This window comes from Oncorhynchus mykiss, chromosome 28 (assembly GCF_013265735.2).
Source record: "Oncorhynchus mykiss isolate Arlee chromosome 28, USDA_OmykA_1.1, whole genome shotgun sequence".
Lineage (NCBI taxonomy): Eukaryota > Metazoa > Chordata > Actinopteri > Salmoniformes > Salmonidae > Oncorhynchus > Oncorhynchus mykiss.
Genome location: NC_048592.1, coordinates 23,576,939 through 23,595,410, shown reverse-complemented (window position 1 = coordinate 23,595,410; position 18,472 = coordinate 23,576,939). Strand labels below are relative to the sequence as shown.

The 18,472-nt window shown below is 41.1% G+C and overlaps 2 protein-coding genes across 5 annotated transcripts in view; both read left to right on the top strand.

Annotated features, from left to right (window-relative positions):
• Positions 1-5,374, top strand: part of LOC110508771 (extended synaptotagmin-2-B) — a 49,507-nt gene extending 44,133 nt beyond the window's left edge. For all 4 annotated transcript variants that reach the window (XM_021589576.2, XM_021589575.2, XM_021589574.2 and 1 more), the window contains 8 exons: positions 1,002-1,088; positions 1,342-1,491; positions 1,795-2,171; positions 2,357-2,452; positions 2,939-3,070; positions 3,176-3,281; positions 3,465-3,514; positions 3,683-5,374. In XM_021589576.2, coding sequence (XP_021445251.1) covers positions 1,002-1,088; positions 1,342-1,491; positions 1,795-2,171; positions 2,357-2,452; positions 2,939-3,070; positions 3,176-3,281; positions 3,465-3,514; positions 3,683-3,731 — 1,047 coding nt within the window. In that variant the 3' untranslated portion in view covers positions 3,732-5,374. The remainder of the gene's footprint in view (positions 1-1,001; positions 1,089-1,341; positions 1,492-1,794; positions 2,172-2,356; positions 2,453-2,938; positions 3,071-3,175; positions 3,282-3,464; positions 3,515-3,682) is intronic.
• A 1,628-nt stretch (positions 5,375-7,002) lies between these two features.
• The window catches only part of LOC110508770 (receptor-type tyrosine-protein phosphatase N2), a 144,468-nt gene continuing 132,998 nt past the window's right edge, over positions 7,003-18,472 (top strand). Inside the window, exons 1-2 of the mRNA XM_021589572.2 lie at positions 7,003-7,270; positions 12,668-12,718. Coding sequence (XP_021445247.1) covers positions 7,186-7,270; positions 12,668-12,718 — 136 coding nt within the window. The 5' untranslated portion in view covers positions 7,003-7,185. The remainder of the gene's footprint in view (positions 7,271-12,667; positions 12,719-18,472) is intronic.

Sequence of the window (18,472 nt, the reverse complement as noted above, 5' to 3'; positions counted from 1 at the left end):
TTGGGGAGGTATCTGTACTGTACTTTACTATTTATATTTTTGACAACTTTTACTTCACTACATTCTTAAAATCTCTGAAGGACCTGCCCATTTTTTTTCAATTTTCTCCTAAATTGACATACCCAAATCTAACTGCCTGTAGCTCAGGTATTGAAGCAAGGATATGCATGTTCTTGATTTGAAAGGAAAAACTTTGAAGTTTGTGGAAATGTGAAATGAATGACGGAGAATATAACACATTAGATCTGTTAAAGAAAATACAAAAAAACAAAACATTTTTTTGGTTACCACCTTTGAAATGCAAGAGAAAGGCTTATGTATTATTCCAGCCCAGGCTCAATTTAGATTTTGGCCACTAGATGGCAGCAGTGTATGGGCAAAGTTTTAGACTGATCCAATGAACCATTGCTTTTCTGTTAAAAATGTTGTATCAAGACTGCCCAAATGTGCCTAATTGGTTTATTAATAACTTTTCAAGTTCATAACTATGCACTCTCCTCAAACAATAGCATGGAACTATTTCACTGTAATAGCTACTGTAAATTGGACAGTTCAGTTAGATTAACAAGAATTTAAGATTTCTGACTATCAGATATGTCTATGTCCTGGAAAATGTTATTGTTACTGACAACCTCAGGCTAATGCGATTAGCATATTTTAGCTCAACTGCCATGTGGGGGTCCCACCGATCCTGAAGAAGTTAAAGAAAATAATGTAGTTTTTACTCCATACATTTTCCCTGACACCCAAAAGTACATAAGTATATTTAAAACCAAATACTTTGACTTTTACTCAAGTAGTATTTTACTGGGTGACACACTTTTTTACTTGAGTAATTTTCTATTAAGGTATCTTTACTTTTACTCAAGTATGACAGTTGGGTACTTTTTCTACCACTGGTTACATTAACCATATAAAATAGAGGTATTTCCAGTGCAATGTGAATAGAATATGTCCTTGCTGATATACAGTCTCTAACATTATCCTCCTTCCCTAACCAGACGAGGTATAAGACCAACGAGCCTGTATGGGAAGAGGCGTTTACTTTCCTCATCCACAACCCCAAATGCCAAGAGCTGGAGGTCGAGGTACATAAGCATGATTTCCTTCCTGAGGGACCTCAAAATGTCAGCTATTTAGTATGGCAAATGTGTCTGATTTAATCTCTGTGGCTATGATGTGAGATGGAGTTGATTTTGCCTGCTGTTTTAAATCACACTCAATGATTTTACTGTTTTAAGACATCTTTGCCTCTAGTTTGCCTCATTTAATTGTTTTGCTGTGAAATTTGATGCAATTTGTGCTGTGGCTGTGTGATTGTGTCCCATTTCCTCTCCTCAGGTGAAGGATGAGAAACATGAGTGTTCTCTGGGGACTCTGAACCTGCCCCTGGTCCGTCTCCTAGAGGCTGAGGACATGACACTACACCAGCGCTTCCCTCTCAAGAACTCTGGGCCCAGCTGCACCCTCAAGATAAAGATTGCACTGAGGGTAAGGGTCCATGAGGGTCTGAATAGGGCTCTTTTACATTGTCTATGTCCCAAATTAGCACCCTATTCCCTATATAGGGTGCTTCTTTTGTCCAGGCCTATGCAGGGAATAGGTTGCCATTTGGTACGTAGTCATATTCACATTAGTACTCTCCCTGCTAAATGTTTAACCTGACTGCAATTATTTTACATTTTTGCTTAAAAATAAAAAACGATATACTACACATTCTTCAATAAAGACAAGCAATGTGTCTCGTATGATTATTTTTAACCCTCTCCAACCTCTTATGTCCCACTTGTGCAGGTTCTGTGTCTGGAGAAGCTGATAGCGTCAGACCAGACGTCCTCGGTGCAGGTTCGTAAGGCTAGCACTAGTAACCCCATCCCCATGAAGAGTCCGTCAGTCTCCGAACCCCCCAACCCTGTCCCTGTCTTGGACCTCCCCAGCTCTGTGGCCACCTCCACCCAGGAGCTCCACAGGAGAGGGGGGGATGACGAGCCCTACTCAGGGGGACCGGTAGGCATCGGCCTGGCCGACGCAGGTAGGAGCACCTCCAACCTGGCCATCTCTGGTTCTCAGAAACACCTGGCACACAGGGGGTCAACCCCCAGCATCGCCTCAGACATCTCCAACCCCTACGCCACACAGGAGCTCCAGCAGAGGCTGAGAGAGCTGCAGAAGTAAGCATGCATGAAACCAAGCACACACAAAAATACATTGATACACGCAGGCTTGTGCACATACACAACACATTGTGACATAATTAAAGCGTAGAATACAGATTTATTGACTAACTTGCAGATTATATTACAGACCTAATGTGATCAGAACAAAGAGACTAATGTGTGTGTGTCTCTGTCCACAGTGGCTCAGCCAGTAATTTCCCCCTGGGTGAAGTGCAGTTGACTGTCAGACACAGCTCTCAGAGAAACAAGCTCATCGTGGTGGTGCACGCCTGTCGGTAAGTGACATGATGGGATATTTAGGCTGAGTCCCAAATGGCACCATATTCCCTTTATAGTGCACTACTTTTGACCAGGGCAAATAGGGCTCTGGTTAAAAGTGGTGCACTCTATAGGGAATAGGGTGCCATTTGGGACACATGCAGGACTGTAGTTAGTCTATACACTAAGTATTGGACAAGGCGTTGTTTGTATCAGCTCAATCCACTCTATTTTAAATGTACAGTACAAGCTTCTTTTTTTATTTTGATAGTTGTTTTCTGTTAACTCAAAGGATATGATCCAGCTAACTTAATTGTGTCAAACTACTCAGTTCGCAATAGGACATTGATTTACACTTCAGACTCCAGGAGGGCACATGTAATGAGATGACTGATGAGCTACAGTAGCCGCCCTGAATGGATCTATTCTATCCCTGGATCGTCCACGTTATCGGTCTGTCCTGCTCTATTCCTGTGTTTTCATGTCTCTCTCTCTCCCCACAGAAACCTGATTGCGTTCACAGATCACTTGTCAGATCCATACGTGCGGCTCTATCTTCTACCTGACAAGCGACGGTCTGGGAGGAGGAAAACCCACACGCACAAGAAGACACTGAACCCTGTCTACGACCAGATGTAAGTTTCGACATTCCTCTTTACTACTCTTACCATCGGACATCAATGGATTTACTGGTGGTGTACTGGTCATCATTGTGTAATTGTGTTTGTGTGTGTTGTCAGATTTGAGTTCAGTGTGTCGATCGTGGAGCTACACAGGAGGACTCTGGACGTGGCGGTAAAGAACGGAGGAAATATCTTCTCCAAACACAAAGGGCTGCTGGGAAAGGTGAGACTGGACCTGTCCTCTTACAACCGCACTGTGTCTATACATGCATACCTTGTCCATTATTGGATGACATAACTGTGACTACACATTATTGCTGATTCACAGGGAAACTTTGCAATCACTCTTTCTAATTTACCTGTCCATGTTTCACCCTTCCTCCTTCATATCATGTCATCCTGACAGGTTCTAGTGGATCTGACTTATGAGGATATCGCAAAAGGATGGACACAATGGTTAGTGAAAATAACTGAAAAATACAGTCATGTTTACTTGTTCTCAAACAAATTGAGACATTATTTGCTCTCATCACACCATTTGAGGTACAAAGAATTAAGCGTAGTTAATGTAAAGGTGTGTTTGTTATTCCTGCTTTATAACAATGTGTCTGTCTTTGCCACTAGGTATGAGTTGAGTGAGGATGGCCTGAAAAAACCTCTTCAGCAGCTATAGACTACACCATGAGAGTTAGAGGAGGACCTAACCAAGTCTTCAACCATGTATCATTGCCACTAGAGTCCGCATGTGTCAAGCATCTCAGAGTAGTGCTGATTTAGGATCAGTTATGCCTTTTAGATCAGAATAAATGAGATAATATGGACATGAATCCATAATAAATAAGATTACATAGACAGGGGGGACATGATCGTAGATCAGCACTCCTACTCTGAGACACATGATACATACAGCCCAAATCTTTTACAAATGTAACTGCCTTTTCCATACAGTTGCTTTTAAGCCCGTGGGCAAATCTTCTATTTGTTTTCCCTTTTTTAATTACGGTTATTATTATTTACATGACTCGCAATTGTAAAAAAAAAAAAAAAAAGCTTTTGATATTCATTTATACACATCAGTTGCATCGTTATCGCTGCCCACTTGGAAACTCTCCAGTGCAATAGTAAGAAAGGGAGTATGTGGTGTTAAAATGAATGAAAAAATAATTCCATATTTAAAGAGGAAATTATTGAGGACCGTAACAAAATATCTATTTTCCTGCTACGGCTGTGACAGCGGGTTTAACCGCCTTGGTTTGTGTGGGGAATGTACAACATATATGTACAATGACAATGAGGACTAAAGATGAGGTTTATTATAGTGTTAGTTGAGGGAGGTTTCGCTTAGTCAAAATTACCATTTCATTTTTATAATTAAACAAACTACATATAAACTCTACAATCTAAAAATATTAACTTGGTCAGAGCATGGCGCGCTACAAGTTGACAGTCTCTCCTCTAAGTTAAATAGTGCACCTAGTACAGTACTTGGCCACCAAAGACACAAGTGTTTCATTTTATTGCCTACATGGGGTTTTAACTAAGCCAAATATGTATGCATGTTTGCACAGTATTTGTTTCCTTATTTAAAGTCTTTCAAAGCATAGTGTTTAGGAACAGTAATAATAACAGAACTTGCTCTAGTTAACCTCAAATGAATATTCCAGCCTTCTTCAAGTCATTGTGGCTTATGGTAATTGATTTTCCAACTCTGAAATCAGGACAGATCAGTTATGTATGGTTGGTGAACTATATGTATCATGTTTGTGATCAATAAATATACCAGTCTTAATTCTGTTTTTGTATTACGAACACATTTCAGCATGCATATCTTATTCAAAGCTTCTCTTTAATGCGATCGCTTGCAAAAGAAAAACACATGATAAGAATTAAGGAATTGTTTTGGTTTACGTTGTGGGTATGACCATATTGTATCCGGTTACCACATTAATGATGCATATTAATGGAAAACATTTTAGATTGTACCATGTTTAGACTGTACCATATTGGCGTGTACCCTAATGTATTAGTTATGATTTGTGTTCTCAAACCTCTGTCCTTTTTTTAAACTAGTTGGATGCCTACCTATGTGTAAGCCATCGAATGAAAACGGTCTCTGAAGTCAAGTTCCTGTCCTCTTGTTCTGAACTGGTTCGCCTTCTCCATGTACTTTATTTATCTTGTGCCTTAAATCCACAAATATTAAGATATTTTAAAGTATAAAGAAGCTGTTACGGTTTCCATGTTTGAGCATTTCTACTTATGTCTTTTAAATAATAAAGAGCTTTTGCTGTATGCACAGCAATAAGCTGTATATTACTTTGACTCCATGGACTTCATTCTAATGTCCCACTGTTATCAAACGTTTATTTCGCTGATTTTGCACTAATGCTTGTTTTCATTTATTTGCCTTGTTTTAATGAATTTAATCGTATTCGTCTTGTTTTCATCAAATCAATGTAGGTGTATTGATGCCATCTTTTGGGCCCTTTCAATAATGCACAAGCTTGCTCACTGCAAACGATGCCGTGTTCATGTCTCGTCTGAAACTCGGGACCTCCTAGTTAGTTTTAACGTAAGTTATTTGCCTAGGGCTTCCTGTTGGTGGCTTCTGATACTTCCCAATTGGGAAACTCGGCTATCATGTGCTGCGTTTAGACAGGCAACCCAATTCTGATATTTTTTCTCTAACTGGAAAGAGCTGTTTTGAAAATATCTGATGTGATTAGTCAAAGATCAATTCGTGGGAACAAAATGCAGAGCTGTGGTCCTGTGTAAACGTAGCGCTCTTTCTACAATGAGTAAGCAAGTAATATATTTCCAAATGTCCGATACGATGTGAACACGATTCACAAGCGCCTTCAAAAATATGTAATGTGCAAACATTTCGTGGGATAGTTATTTGTAAATGGTGTGCTCACGATAACTGACTCCCTGATTGGATGAGTCAACCATTGACGCATTTGTATTACCTTGGTTTACCTTGTATCTAGTCATTCATTTCAGGAAGATTAGATATATCAGCCAACTCAAACCACTTGACTGTTCTCCATTCCCACATTCCTCAGCTCTCTCTTTTCAAAGTCTACAGTAGGTCTTCTAACCGAGGTAACGTTTTATTCATCTTCGTAGTCATGGCATGCTTGATTCAATAGCTATTGGCGAGAGAAAACACATCTCCCGAATATCTTATATAAAACTAACTTGACCTTGGTCTTCTACAGAATGTAAGGTCTCAGATTGAAGAGGAAACCAAGGCAGGTCGCGCAAATAACAGATGTGGCATTGCATGATAGAGAGGGAACCTATGCGCTGCCACGGAACGATGATGGGGTGTCACACGCTGAGCTTAGGGTATGAGAGGGAATCATGCTAGAAAGGTATCTAATGTTCAAAGGGTTTTCCTGGAACAAATGCTGTTAATTGGGATTTTCTCCACGTGCCCTCATAGTATACATGCAGTAGGCCAACTGGTTATACTTCCTATAGTACATCAGGCCCTTTAAAATTCAGGTCCTGGAGGGCCAAAACACTTGCTTTTTTTCTACCTGGTAGTTAATGTCAACCACCTAGCGTCACAGGACTGAATTAGTTCGTATTAGACGGAGAGGATGAAAACCAGAACTGTTTCTGCCCTTCAGGACCGACATTGAATAGCCCTGTCCTACATTATAACATAAGGCGCATATTGGCAATTGGCACATATTAATTCGGCTGTTCTATACTTTTCAGGAACATTTTCACAAAGTGAAACAGTCTAGGTTACTTAGTACAGTACCAAACTACAATCATAATATCACTATTTTTATTATCAGTGGACATCTTCTATTGACATGTGCCTCTTATAATTGGTTAAAGACATTTAGGTAGGCTGTGTTATGGTGTACGCGCAGGTGCGCTTCTGCTTGGCGTCAGCTAGGAGGGGCCAACGCTTGTCTGTTCATAGTGCTGATCATCGTAGTAAGACTTACTGCAGGAGCCGAGACCAATGGAGCTGGCTGAATCGTCCTGCATCCTCCCCATACCTTCCAACCTCCATCTCTCTCCCTGATTCTGTCTCTCCTTTCATAAAACAAAACGAAACCATAGACATGGATTGTTAACTACCGCATGTGTGTCATGGATCAAGAATGAGAAACATGGATTCGATTTACATTATTCTCGTCCTCCTTGCTCCCCAATCCTATTTTTTAGCCTCTGCAGACAGGAAATTCGGTGAGTAGCCTACATTTATTTATCTGAAGGATCATAATGATCCCAAACTGCATCAGCTGCCAGGAGACACACATACGGCTATTTTGGGTCTGTCAATATTTTATTGGTCATTGGGCAGCTGGGAAAGGCGCGGAATAGCCTACTGTACGACTGCAGCTCCTGTTTAAGAGAGAGGCTAACAGCTATATCTATAATATGGGGGGGGGGGGGGGGGTGTTGTCGCTGTAATATAGAAAAATGTGCAAGAAATAGGCTATGATATAGGCCTATATTATTGTTTAGACATGTTTGCATGTACGTCTTTAACATGTGCAAGCTAAAACGCACCTATCAATGTCAAGTGTTTGCTACTTTTAACGATGACTATTTTCTAATGGAATGAATGCCATTATTTAGGATACAGCATAGCTATTTTGCAGGGAGAAATAGCAGAGAATCACGTTAGGCCACCGTGGTGCGTTTGCTGTCTAATGTCTTTCTATCACGAAGATGGTGAGAGTCAGTGAGGGAAAAAGCTGTGCTAGTACCCGAGGCCACATGCCTGCTATGTCGACCATTTGGGTAGCTATGCTCATTGGGAGGAAAACCAACACACTATTAGGCTCCAAACCTTCCAAAACCCATTAGTTTGTAGCCATATCTATGATTAAAAAGAGACGCATTTTAAGAAAAGAGAAGAGAAAGAGACGCCTCCTCCTTTTAGTGTTAGGCTATGGGTGGACCATTTGTTATATAGTTTAAATGCTTTATTTTTACTTACATAGGCTACTATTCTGTATAGGCTATGTAATGCAATACTCAGCCCTTAGAAACCATATTTTTCATATCAAACCGTGTCATATCAAACAGTGATTTCCCTTTATTTAAATTTCAGTTTGACACACAATAATTCAGGGAATTGTTCTAAATGCTATATTATAAAGAGCAAGTACAGTAATAGCATATGGTGTTAGAAAAGTTGTTAATAAATATATACACAATGCCATGGACTAATCTGCAACACTTAACATTATGCAGCCGATTACACCTGTGTAATAACGCTATTATTACCATATTAATATTGTATAAACATGTTGTAGCCTTAGCCATGTAGCCTAGTAATTACGGTGTTACTGCACAGGTACAAGACCAGCCTTTGTATCACCAGCTCACTCTAGCTGTTCTACCCTCCATAGCATTTACTCTATTATGAACCCTATTGTACAATACACTGCCTTGCCTGTATCACTTCCCACTGGTTTTGTTGCATGGGATGTAGGGCCGTTTCCCAAGACAGATTAAGTCTAGTCTTGGCCTAAAAACCCCTTTCATAGATAATCTCCATTGAGTCTGCCTTTTAGTCTAGGTTTTAGGGTCAGGGAAAGAGCCCCATAATGTTGAACATTTTATTTTTGGTTGCAGTTAATGGAGTGGTCGGTCTGCCAGCACACTGAGAGGAGAACAATAACACACTGATTTAAAAGCTCCTGTGTTTATTTTTGGACGCCTGTGCTCCACTGGCTGAGTCACTTTCACTTCTTGCATCAGTTGATCAAAAGCATTTCTTAATTGTCTGTAGTGTCACTTAAGTGTGATTGCTGATTTACAATCAGATGAAGAGGCCTACTGTTAAACTAAACCTATGTTGTTGTGTTGCTTCTTTAAGTAATGAGTTTCTTCCTGGATTGGTGGCTTAAGTTGAAAGCATACTTGGATCAATTCCCCAATGACAGCAGAGAGAAAGAAGAGAGGGCATTATCATCCCCACTGTAGCCATAGTGACTGGGAACCAACAGCCTACAGAGATGTAACTTGTCTGAGTACAGGGTTAAACTGGAAGGTGAAAAAAAATCAACTTTCAATTGGTCAATTTAGAGGGGTGCACAGATAGTGGTTTGGAATAGCAGTCCTGAAATTTGCTCCATTGTTTGTGGACCTTGACAGAACTGCAGTGGAAAATAAAAGTTTCAATCAGGAGGTGTGCTCACACAAAGCTCCTTAAATTGATAGTAATCTCTGTATGTTCATGGTGCCTGACTAACTGCCCCCTGTAACACCCTCCTGCTCTCATCTCCTCCTCTCACATCCTGAGACTGACTGCCTGATCCAAAACTCCAGCATTGGTCCACCAGACTGGAGCATGGACAAGATACACAAAGCTTTTCTCAATCCTCTGAAGTCTCAGCCAAAGCTTGTATCCACTGTTCACTTTTCTTGATCTCAAGGCACATTTATTCCCTTTTGCGTTCAGTTTTTAGTTGTCTGGTTTATGGATATTAAGCACTTCAACTCAATATTATTGGCATTAAATTGGCTCCATATATAACACTACCTGAGGAATCGGTAGTATTATGGTATTATAAGGTATTATTATTATTACATTATTTGTTGTCACGTGTTATCACATTAACTTCACATAGGATCCTGTGTTTCGTGAAATTCATGTGGTTTTTCCTTAAGGGCATACTTTACCCCCTGACGCTCTCCCTGTTCACTCCCTACACAGGTCTTATCAAGCTTGACAGTCAGTGGAAATATAGATGTTTTTATCAGTTGTGACAGTAATGTGCACAGTATGACTTGTGGCAGCTTTTTTAATATAACTTTGTTTGGTAAAATATTCAGCAGCATCCAGTAACATTATTTGATCTCTTGATTAGCCTCTGTGTGTTCTGTAGGTGTAGCCATGGTGTGGCTACGCTCTTTCAGTCTGCAATAATAATTTAAGCTAATGTTGACAGTCAAGGAACACAGACACAGAATATATAGACACAGTGTATATGTCTGACAATGTCAATCAACAGGCGGCAGCCATTTGAGCAACAACGGCTGTAACGTATACGCTAGGAGTCAGGAAGCAGGTGCAGAAGGGGAGTTTAATAATGAGAATAAGCAGATGAACAAAACAGGAGAGGCATACTGAATGGGAAGAAAACCAATACTGCCTGAAGACTGAGACTGCTAGGGGCTAAATAAAGGGGAAGTAATCTAGGTAATGATGAAGTCCAGGTGTGTGTAATGATGAAGTCCAGGTGTGCGTAATGTGGGTTGCCAGTAGACTGGCACCGGAGAGAGGGAACGGGAGTAGGCTTGAAAACTGTCAGTATATTGGGATGAGATTTTAAATGCTCCTTTAAGATACTAATAAACATAGAGACATTCATCTGTCTTTTACACAGAGATCTAATTTTCCAGATGGACAAACGTTATTCCTTTGCAAGTAAAGAGCAAATCCAAGACATCCATGTGGAATGCCACCCACAGTTTTGTTAAATGATTAATTTGTCAGAATTCCTTTTTTAGTAGCTTCATCCTTCACTTGTGTGTGCCTATAAAAATAACATATTGGTAATACTTTACTTAGTGTTGATATGTAGCATTCATAAAGCAGTCATAAAGCCTTTATATGCATGGCATATAGAGTCATAATGCCATATATCACAACTCTAAGTAAAAATGTTAACAGCCTCACTTTCAACTTCAGCTATCGCTTAGTTTCCCCCAAGGCTCATTAGGTTGATCAGAATGCCAGGCACACTCTTCTCTTGATGTTTGGTTTTGGTGCTGTGGCCTTCTGATAAGTTTCTATTTTGCCTACGCACTACCAGCTCACTCCCAGACACAGGGAGGAGCAGAGTAAAGCAGACTCCTTCATCAGTAGCAGGGCCACGATGGAAGGAGTTTGAGTCTGTCTGTCTGTGTCTGACTAAGAATGAGTACGTGGGTCCCTTCTTAATCATACAAGTACACCCAAAATCGTTCAAACTCAACTTCAAAAGTACGCTGTTTTTCAATATGTTAAAAAATGTCAATTTCAAAGACACACATACTATTTTTTGTCAGTATTGCTAGCATGTGTAATGCAGTCACATCAGCACCAAGGCTGTAGAAACCACTGCAGAAGGTGGTGACTTATGTTTGATGCACAGCACACGTGTCTTTGCTCTCCATCATGTCAGAGTGCTAATTGGCCAAGCCTCCCTGCCTGGGGTGTCCTATGGAGTGTGTCACCAGTGTTGCTGCTGTGGTATGACAGCAATGTGACATATTGAGCCCAAAACACCCCCAGAAACACTGCAGGGGATGGTGGGTGGGCTGGCTGTGTGTACTGTAAACCCAGGCCCTGACCCTTTCCTCAGCCTCCATCCGAGGACCACATGCTGTGACAAGACTGCTTTATATAGCATAGTATCCTAGACTGGCTCCCAAATGGCAGCCTATTATCATAGGGGTCTGGTCAAAAGTAGTGCACTACATAGGGAATAGGGTGCCATTTGGGTCAGCAGCTCCCGACCGCAATAAACAGTGTATCTTCCTAAATCCCTTATGATGAAAACATGTGTTTAGGAACCACTAGGGAGAAAAGGAATCACTAAAAACCTAGAGATAACAAAACAATTATTTCTATAAACTTGAGGAAGGTGGATCCATGCAGCCGCCCACATCCCACTCTGTATAGCTGCTGTGGCCCTGGCCTGAGACCGATTTGATACTGCAGTTCAATTGGATATATGGACAGGGTTATAAATCGTGTCCTCTTAGTGAGGGTAAGGGGTTGTCAAATGTAGAGAGAACTTTGTGCCCTGTTAGGCCTGCTCTTCTCCTGGCTGTCCTCCTCTCCCCTCCTCTCCTCTCCCCCTTCTCTCTTCTCCCCTTCTCATCTCCTCTCCCCCTTCTCTCTTTTCCACTTCTCATCTCCTCTCCCCCTTCTCTCTTCTCCACTTCTCATCTCCTCTCCCCCTTCTCTCTTCTCCACTTCTCATCTCCTCTCTCCCTCTCCCCTCCTCTAGTTGTATGTATAGTACAAAGATGTGCATTAAATGCCCTAAGGACAGTGTGTTCTGTCAGATCCCTGTTAAGCAGAAATTTCAGTTACGACCCGTTGCCGCTGCCGGAGCACCTAGTAAAATGGATACAGAAACAGCATCCCCCAGCAGCCTGCTCCTCTGTGTTGATGGATCACCCTGGAACACAGTGTCTCTGTGTCCCAAATGGAACCTTATTCTCTATTTAGTGCACTACTTTTTGGACCAGGGCCCATATGGTTCTGGTCAATCATTGTGCACTATGTAGGGAATAGGGTGCCATTTGGGAAACAGGCTGTGTTTTACGATTGGCCTAAATGTTAACTTAGAATAATGGCCCCGTGGCTGTGCTGTTTATCTGCTGTAGCTGTGAAACGCAGTGCTGCATGACATTGTAATCCATGACGCCTCACCCACGCAGGAAGTGGGACATTATATTGTATATCTCTGTTCTTTTTTTTTATAGATTCAGCTATAGCCTATAGAATAGCTGAATCTATAAAAAGCTGAGATGTACAATGCATGTATGTACAGTAGGCTATTGTTGATGGGTCTTAATATTATGATATTATAAATTATATTATAAAGTACAAATTGTTCTCTTCTCCAACAGGTTGTTTGTTTGAGAAGGAGTTGTGCACACCATATGAGATCTGTGTCAACGGTAAGCCATTTTCCTTTCATTCAGATATCATACAGCTATAAAGTAGAGCTCACAAATCAAAGCCATCTGTAGACGCTGAAATATTCTGAATCTAAAAGGAAGTGGACATTCATGGCACAATATTAGCGAAAGTGATGACGATCAATTGGAGAAGAAAATCTATTGAACTGACTCTTTTCTCCTCACTTCTCCTCTTTGAACAGTTGGTTCAGAACACAGGACTAGAATTAGATTATATTTCTATGGTTTAGAATGCACAGGGTGCAACACCACAGGTAGTCAGTTCAGAATGCACAGGGTGCAACACCACAGGTAGTCAGTTCAGAATGCACAGGGTGGAACACTACAGGTAGTCAGTTCAGAATGCACAGGGTGCAACACCACAGGTAGTCAGTTCAGAATGCACAGGGTGGAACACCACAGGTAGTCAGTTCAGAATGCACAGGGTGGAACACTACAGGTAGTCAGTTCAGAATGCACAGGGTGCAACACCACAGGTAGTCAGTTCAGAATGCACAGGGTGGAACACCACAGGTAGTCAGTTCAGAATGCACAGGGTGGAACACCACAGGTAGTCAGTTCAGAATGCACAGGGTGGAACACCACAGGTAGTCAGTTCAGAATGCACAGGGTGGAACACCACAGGTAGTCAGTTCAGAATGCACAGGGTGGAACACTACAGGTAGTCAGTTCAGAATGCACAGGGTGCAACACCACAGGTAGTCAGTTCAGAATGCACAGGTGCAACCACAGGAAAGAATAGATAAGGGAACGCCACAGACACAGCTATTGAGATGGTGTCCACCTCTCTTCCTGTGTGCTTTCTTTGGGCCTCTACTCCCTCAGAATTCATTAGTTTAGGTTGCGCCCCAAATTACACCTTATTCCCATTATAGTGCACTTCTTTTGACCAGAGCCCTTTCAGACTTGGTCAAAATTAGTGCACTATATAAGGAATAGGGTCCCATTTGGGACCTTTTCCTCATTTGAAATGTGGCCTTGTCTCTGATCTCATTGTGATAGGAATAAAACAATGCCCTGTGCTGCTGGGGAAAAATCAAATTCATAGCTAAACTATTTTTGGCCCAGTTCAGTTCTCAGTCTGTGTTTAGTCTGCGCTGGTTGTCACCTGGGTTATTACATTTAACAGGCCATGTGCCATAGGAACACACTCCTATGTCAGGGATTCATTCATTTCCAATGAGGAAAGTGCATACTGTCTGATGGGCTATATTAGATAGACACTATGTCCTTGAGGTGAACATAGTTTCATGAATATTGTTCTTCCCATGTAAATATAATCACTTGAATTGACATATCCTATCAGACCATCATTTGATGGCTCTGTTGACTATTATACATCTTTTCCACTTGCGGATATTGTTATTTGTTTTATGTAACTGATGACCTAGTAGGTATGCCAGGTGGGAGACATTTTTAAACATTTTTAAACTAACTAAAGTTATCTCAAAACGTGACTTTTATTCGTTCTGTGTGGGTTAAAGTACAGGGAGGTAGGTTGTATTGTAGGTGTTGCTGTACACACCCTTCATAACACACTCAGTCACACTTATTAATGAGTCACCAACAGCACCAAAGTAGGTCTACACATCAAAGCAACACACTGTCCATATTTAGGTGATCCTTCTTTCAAAAGTAATTAAAGCTATACTGTATTGGCAATTGAGATCATATGAGCCATAAAACTTTATTTGATGTGAACAACATCGCATACAGTATATTATGCCTGATATGGTACATATTTTTGCGCCCTTCCTAATGGCTGAATATGGTTAACCTTCAGACAAAAAAAATGATCAGCGTAGGTTGACGTGCTGCCTAGCAACAGGGTGGAAGTGCTGCTTTGAGTGTATGCCAGCCACTCTGACGCGTTCTCTCTTTGACTACCTGTTTGAAGCTGCGACTATAACTGTCAACTGAGGTAAACTGAGCTGAGGTTTGGCTGACACGTTAGTTTTGGACCACGATGTGGAAAAGCTACAGTGAGTGAGCACAACCAGCTCAGCCTTTGTCTTTCTCTATGTGGTGTGTGCCAGTGACAGCAAGTCAGTGTTAATGACAGTTGTCAAATTACCCTGGGCCGCTGCCTGGTAGGCACATTGTCTGTCTGAGTGGCAGTATCAGGACACACATGCTCCCCAGGACAGAACCACAGCTAGAACTATAGACATTCCAAATGGCAACTTATTCCTTATATAGTGCACTACATTTGAGCAGGGCCCAAAGGGTGTGCCCTATATAGGGAATAGGGTGCCATTTGGCACAAACCCTAATAATGTTGTTTCCAGGCAGGGAAATGAGACGCACACTGAGAGGTTAATGGTTGATAATGGGACACAGCCCCTCTTATCTCTTGCTTGTTGATAAGCTACTGGTGGTTTGCCAGCCCACGACTCTCAGTTGTTCTTGGTTTGTGCCCAACAGCTCAGTAGGCTACTATGTAATAATACAATGTTACAGGGTTACTACACAGGCATAAGAGCAACTTATTGTAAAACCGTTATAATTTGGTTATTTTGTGAAACAAATGAGGATTTGGAAAAACTGACAGATGAAATCACCACCAAGCTACAAAAATCATTGTTTACACTGAACATCAGCTTCTGATGAAGCTTCCTGGATCCTGAGATAGAGAGGCATATTAGTGGGTTTGGCCATTTGGATGTTCTAGATCACATCTCCCCACCAACAGGGGTGTTGATCAAAAGTAGTGCACTATAAATGGAATAGGGTGCCAATTGGGATGCACCCCAGATTTGATATAGACACAAAAGGAAAGGGCAGTCTGAATAGTCGGTCGGCAGTGGAGAGGATAAGTTTGATCAGTGACTTTTTCACTGTGATTTCACTGTGATGTGATCCAGAATTTGGAGCAGGATGACCTGTGACATTCCAGGCACATCTCATGATTCTCAGTTACCTGGCTTCAACAGCATGGATGGAGGCACGCCTGCACAGAGAGATAATGGCAAGGAGGGGTTTGCAGTCAATATCTGACCCAAATGGCACCCTGTTCTCTACATAGTGCACTACTTTTGTCATTTGGGACCTAATTGTTGTTCTATAAACTGTTCCCTGGTGGTCACTCACAGGTATTGTATGTGACCCAAGATTTTCAGTAGCCTATATCATTTTTTTACCCAAATGAGCAATTGACCGTCCTGTGACCCAAATCGTCCTTAAACTACCCAAATTAAGAAGAAACAGTGTGTGATTATAGATTTATTCTCACCTCTCGCATGCTCAGGGCCTACTTTGGGTCCCCACTCTTAGTTTAAGAAACCCTGGCCTATATGACCAATGTTGCCAGGGCAGCTAAAAGCAGGGTGTTGGTTCTATCTAGGTGTTGGAGTGGTCAGGTCAGGTGCAAATAAGCTGTGGAAAATCAGCTTAGGTGGTGGAATGTGTGCACTATGCACACCCTATTTGCTTAACCCAGTTTCAGTTCGATGTAGTAGGTGTGATGTTCCTATCAGATAACATATCTGAAGTGCAGTGGTGGGAAAAAGTACCCAATTGTCATACTAATAGAAAATTACTCAAGTAAAAGTGAAAGTCACCCAGTAAAATCATACTTGAGTAAAAGTTTACAAGTATTTGGTTTTAAATATACTTAAAAGTCAAAGTACAAATAATTTCAAATTCCTTATATTGAGCAAACCAGACAACATTATTTTTTATTTTTTTTGTATTTACGGATAGCCAGGGGCACACTCCAACAGTCATACTTCATTTACAAATTAAGCATTTGTGTTTAGGGAGTCCACCAGATCAGCGGCAGTAGCGATGACCAGAGATAATCGCATTTTTCACCACGTTTTTCGTGATATCCAATTACGATCTTGTCTCATTGCCGCAACGGGCTCGGGAGAGGCGAAGGTCAAAACATGCATCCTCCAAAACATGCCCCGCCAAGACGCTCTGCTTCTAAACAACCGCTCTTTCGCTTAACCCGGAAGCCAGCCGCACCAATGTGTCAGAGAAACGCCGTTCAACTGACGACAGCCTGCAGGCGCCCGGCCCGCCACAAGGAGTCACTAGAGCACGATGAGCCAAGGAAAGCACCCTGCCAAACTCGGACGGCGCTGGCCCTATGGCACTCCCGGTCATGGCCAGCGGTGACGCCTCAACACTGCGATGCAGTGCCTTAGACCACTGCGCCACTCGGGAGGCCCAGAGATGTTCTCTTGATAAGTGTATGAATTGGACCATTTTCCTGTCCTGCTAAGCTTTCAAAATGTAACGAGTACTTTTGGGTGTCAGGGAAAATGTATGGAGTAAAAAGTACATTATTTTCTTTAGGAATGTAGTGGAGTAAAAGTAAAAGTTCTCAAAAAAAATATATTAAAGTACAGATACCACAAAAAATGACTTAAGTAGTACTTTCATGTATTTTTACTTTAGTACTTTACACCACTGCTGAAGTGTATTTTAATGATGATTGATCATTTTGTAGTGATGTAATTTATTAGAATACTGACTGTATGTCATAACTTTACAAATACATTCCTAACCTTATATGCCTATAACAGTGTATTCGACTATGACCACACATTTTGATAAAGGCCCAGTGCAGTTAGAAACTTGATTTCCCTGTGCTTTGTATTTATTTCCACCAGGTTGGAATAATACTGTGAATTTGTGAAAATGATGATAAAGCCCTTTTAGTGTAAGAACTGTTTGAAATTTCAACTTATTTTGGTGGGATGGAGTTTTGGTCTGCCTGGTGACGCAGTAAATTAGTTAGTAGACAAATGAGAAAGAGAGTTCCAAACCTCTCTGCCAATAACAGCTAGTTTTCTGTTTCCCCCTCCCCACTCAGACCACTCCCAGACAGTCCAAGAAAAATTATTGCTTGAGAAGTTCCTCTTTGCTACGAAGCTATTTGAATTGAATTGAAAACAATCGCAGTAACCAGGTTTACATCCAACCTTTTTAAAGTATGTTGAACAAAAAGGTCACGACAGGCCTGATGGACACAGCAAATTTGTAGGTAGACTTTCCAAATGTCAACAAAACAAAATACCATATACAAGTGTATCTGTGTCTGTAAAATTCATTATGCGAGAAATGATTTTAATGTGCAAATATTGATATAATAACCATCATATCGAAGTAAACTTGGCGTCACATGATGACATGTTGTGTGCTCCTCCCCTTACGACTCGGGAAAGAATGCAGTTTATTAGGCTACATATAAAATAATATTATGATCTTCACAGGGTGATGAAAGTACAAGGTGATGAGCTTGATGCTTCTTTCCAATAAATATCGAGGGTCTTATTCTGGTGACATGATCATCGCTGCTTGCTTGGCTGCCGATGGACAAATTAAAATAATCTCACTCTTTTGTCCATAATAATCTCATCATGTAGGCTATACATGTACTGTATCTGCGAGCTGTTGGCTAGAGCGCACGTGCCAATACCAGAATGTGCATATTTGCTATATAATGCAACCTTTTTCTTGACAAAACCATCAGTAGAGCTGAAAATGCGATGGAAATCCATTTAACCTTTATGTTTTATTTGGTACATGGGAATTTAACCTCAAAAGTCATTTTTGTGTGCACTACACAAAAATAGCTTTATAAATACATCACGCACAGACTTTTATCCACAACAAGTCAATTGGATGAAAACACATCTCTGGGAAAATGTGCATATTTATGCAGATTTTAGAATATTTGCATGAAAATCTGTCCCAATTGGATGGAAACCTAACTAGTAAGAA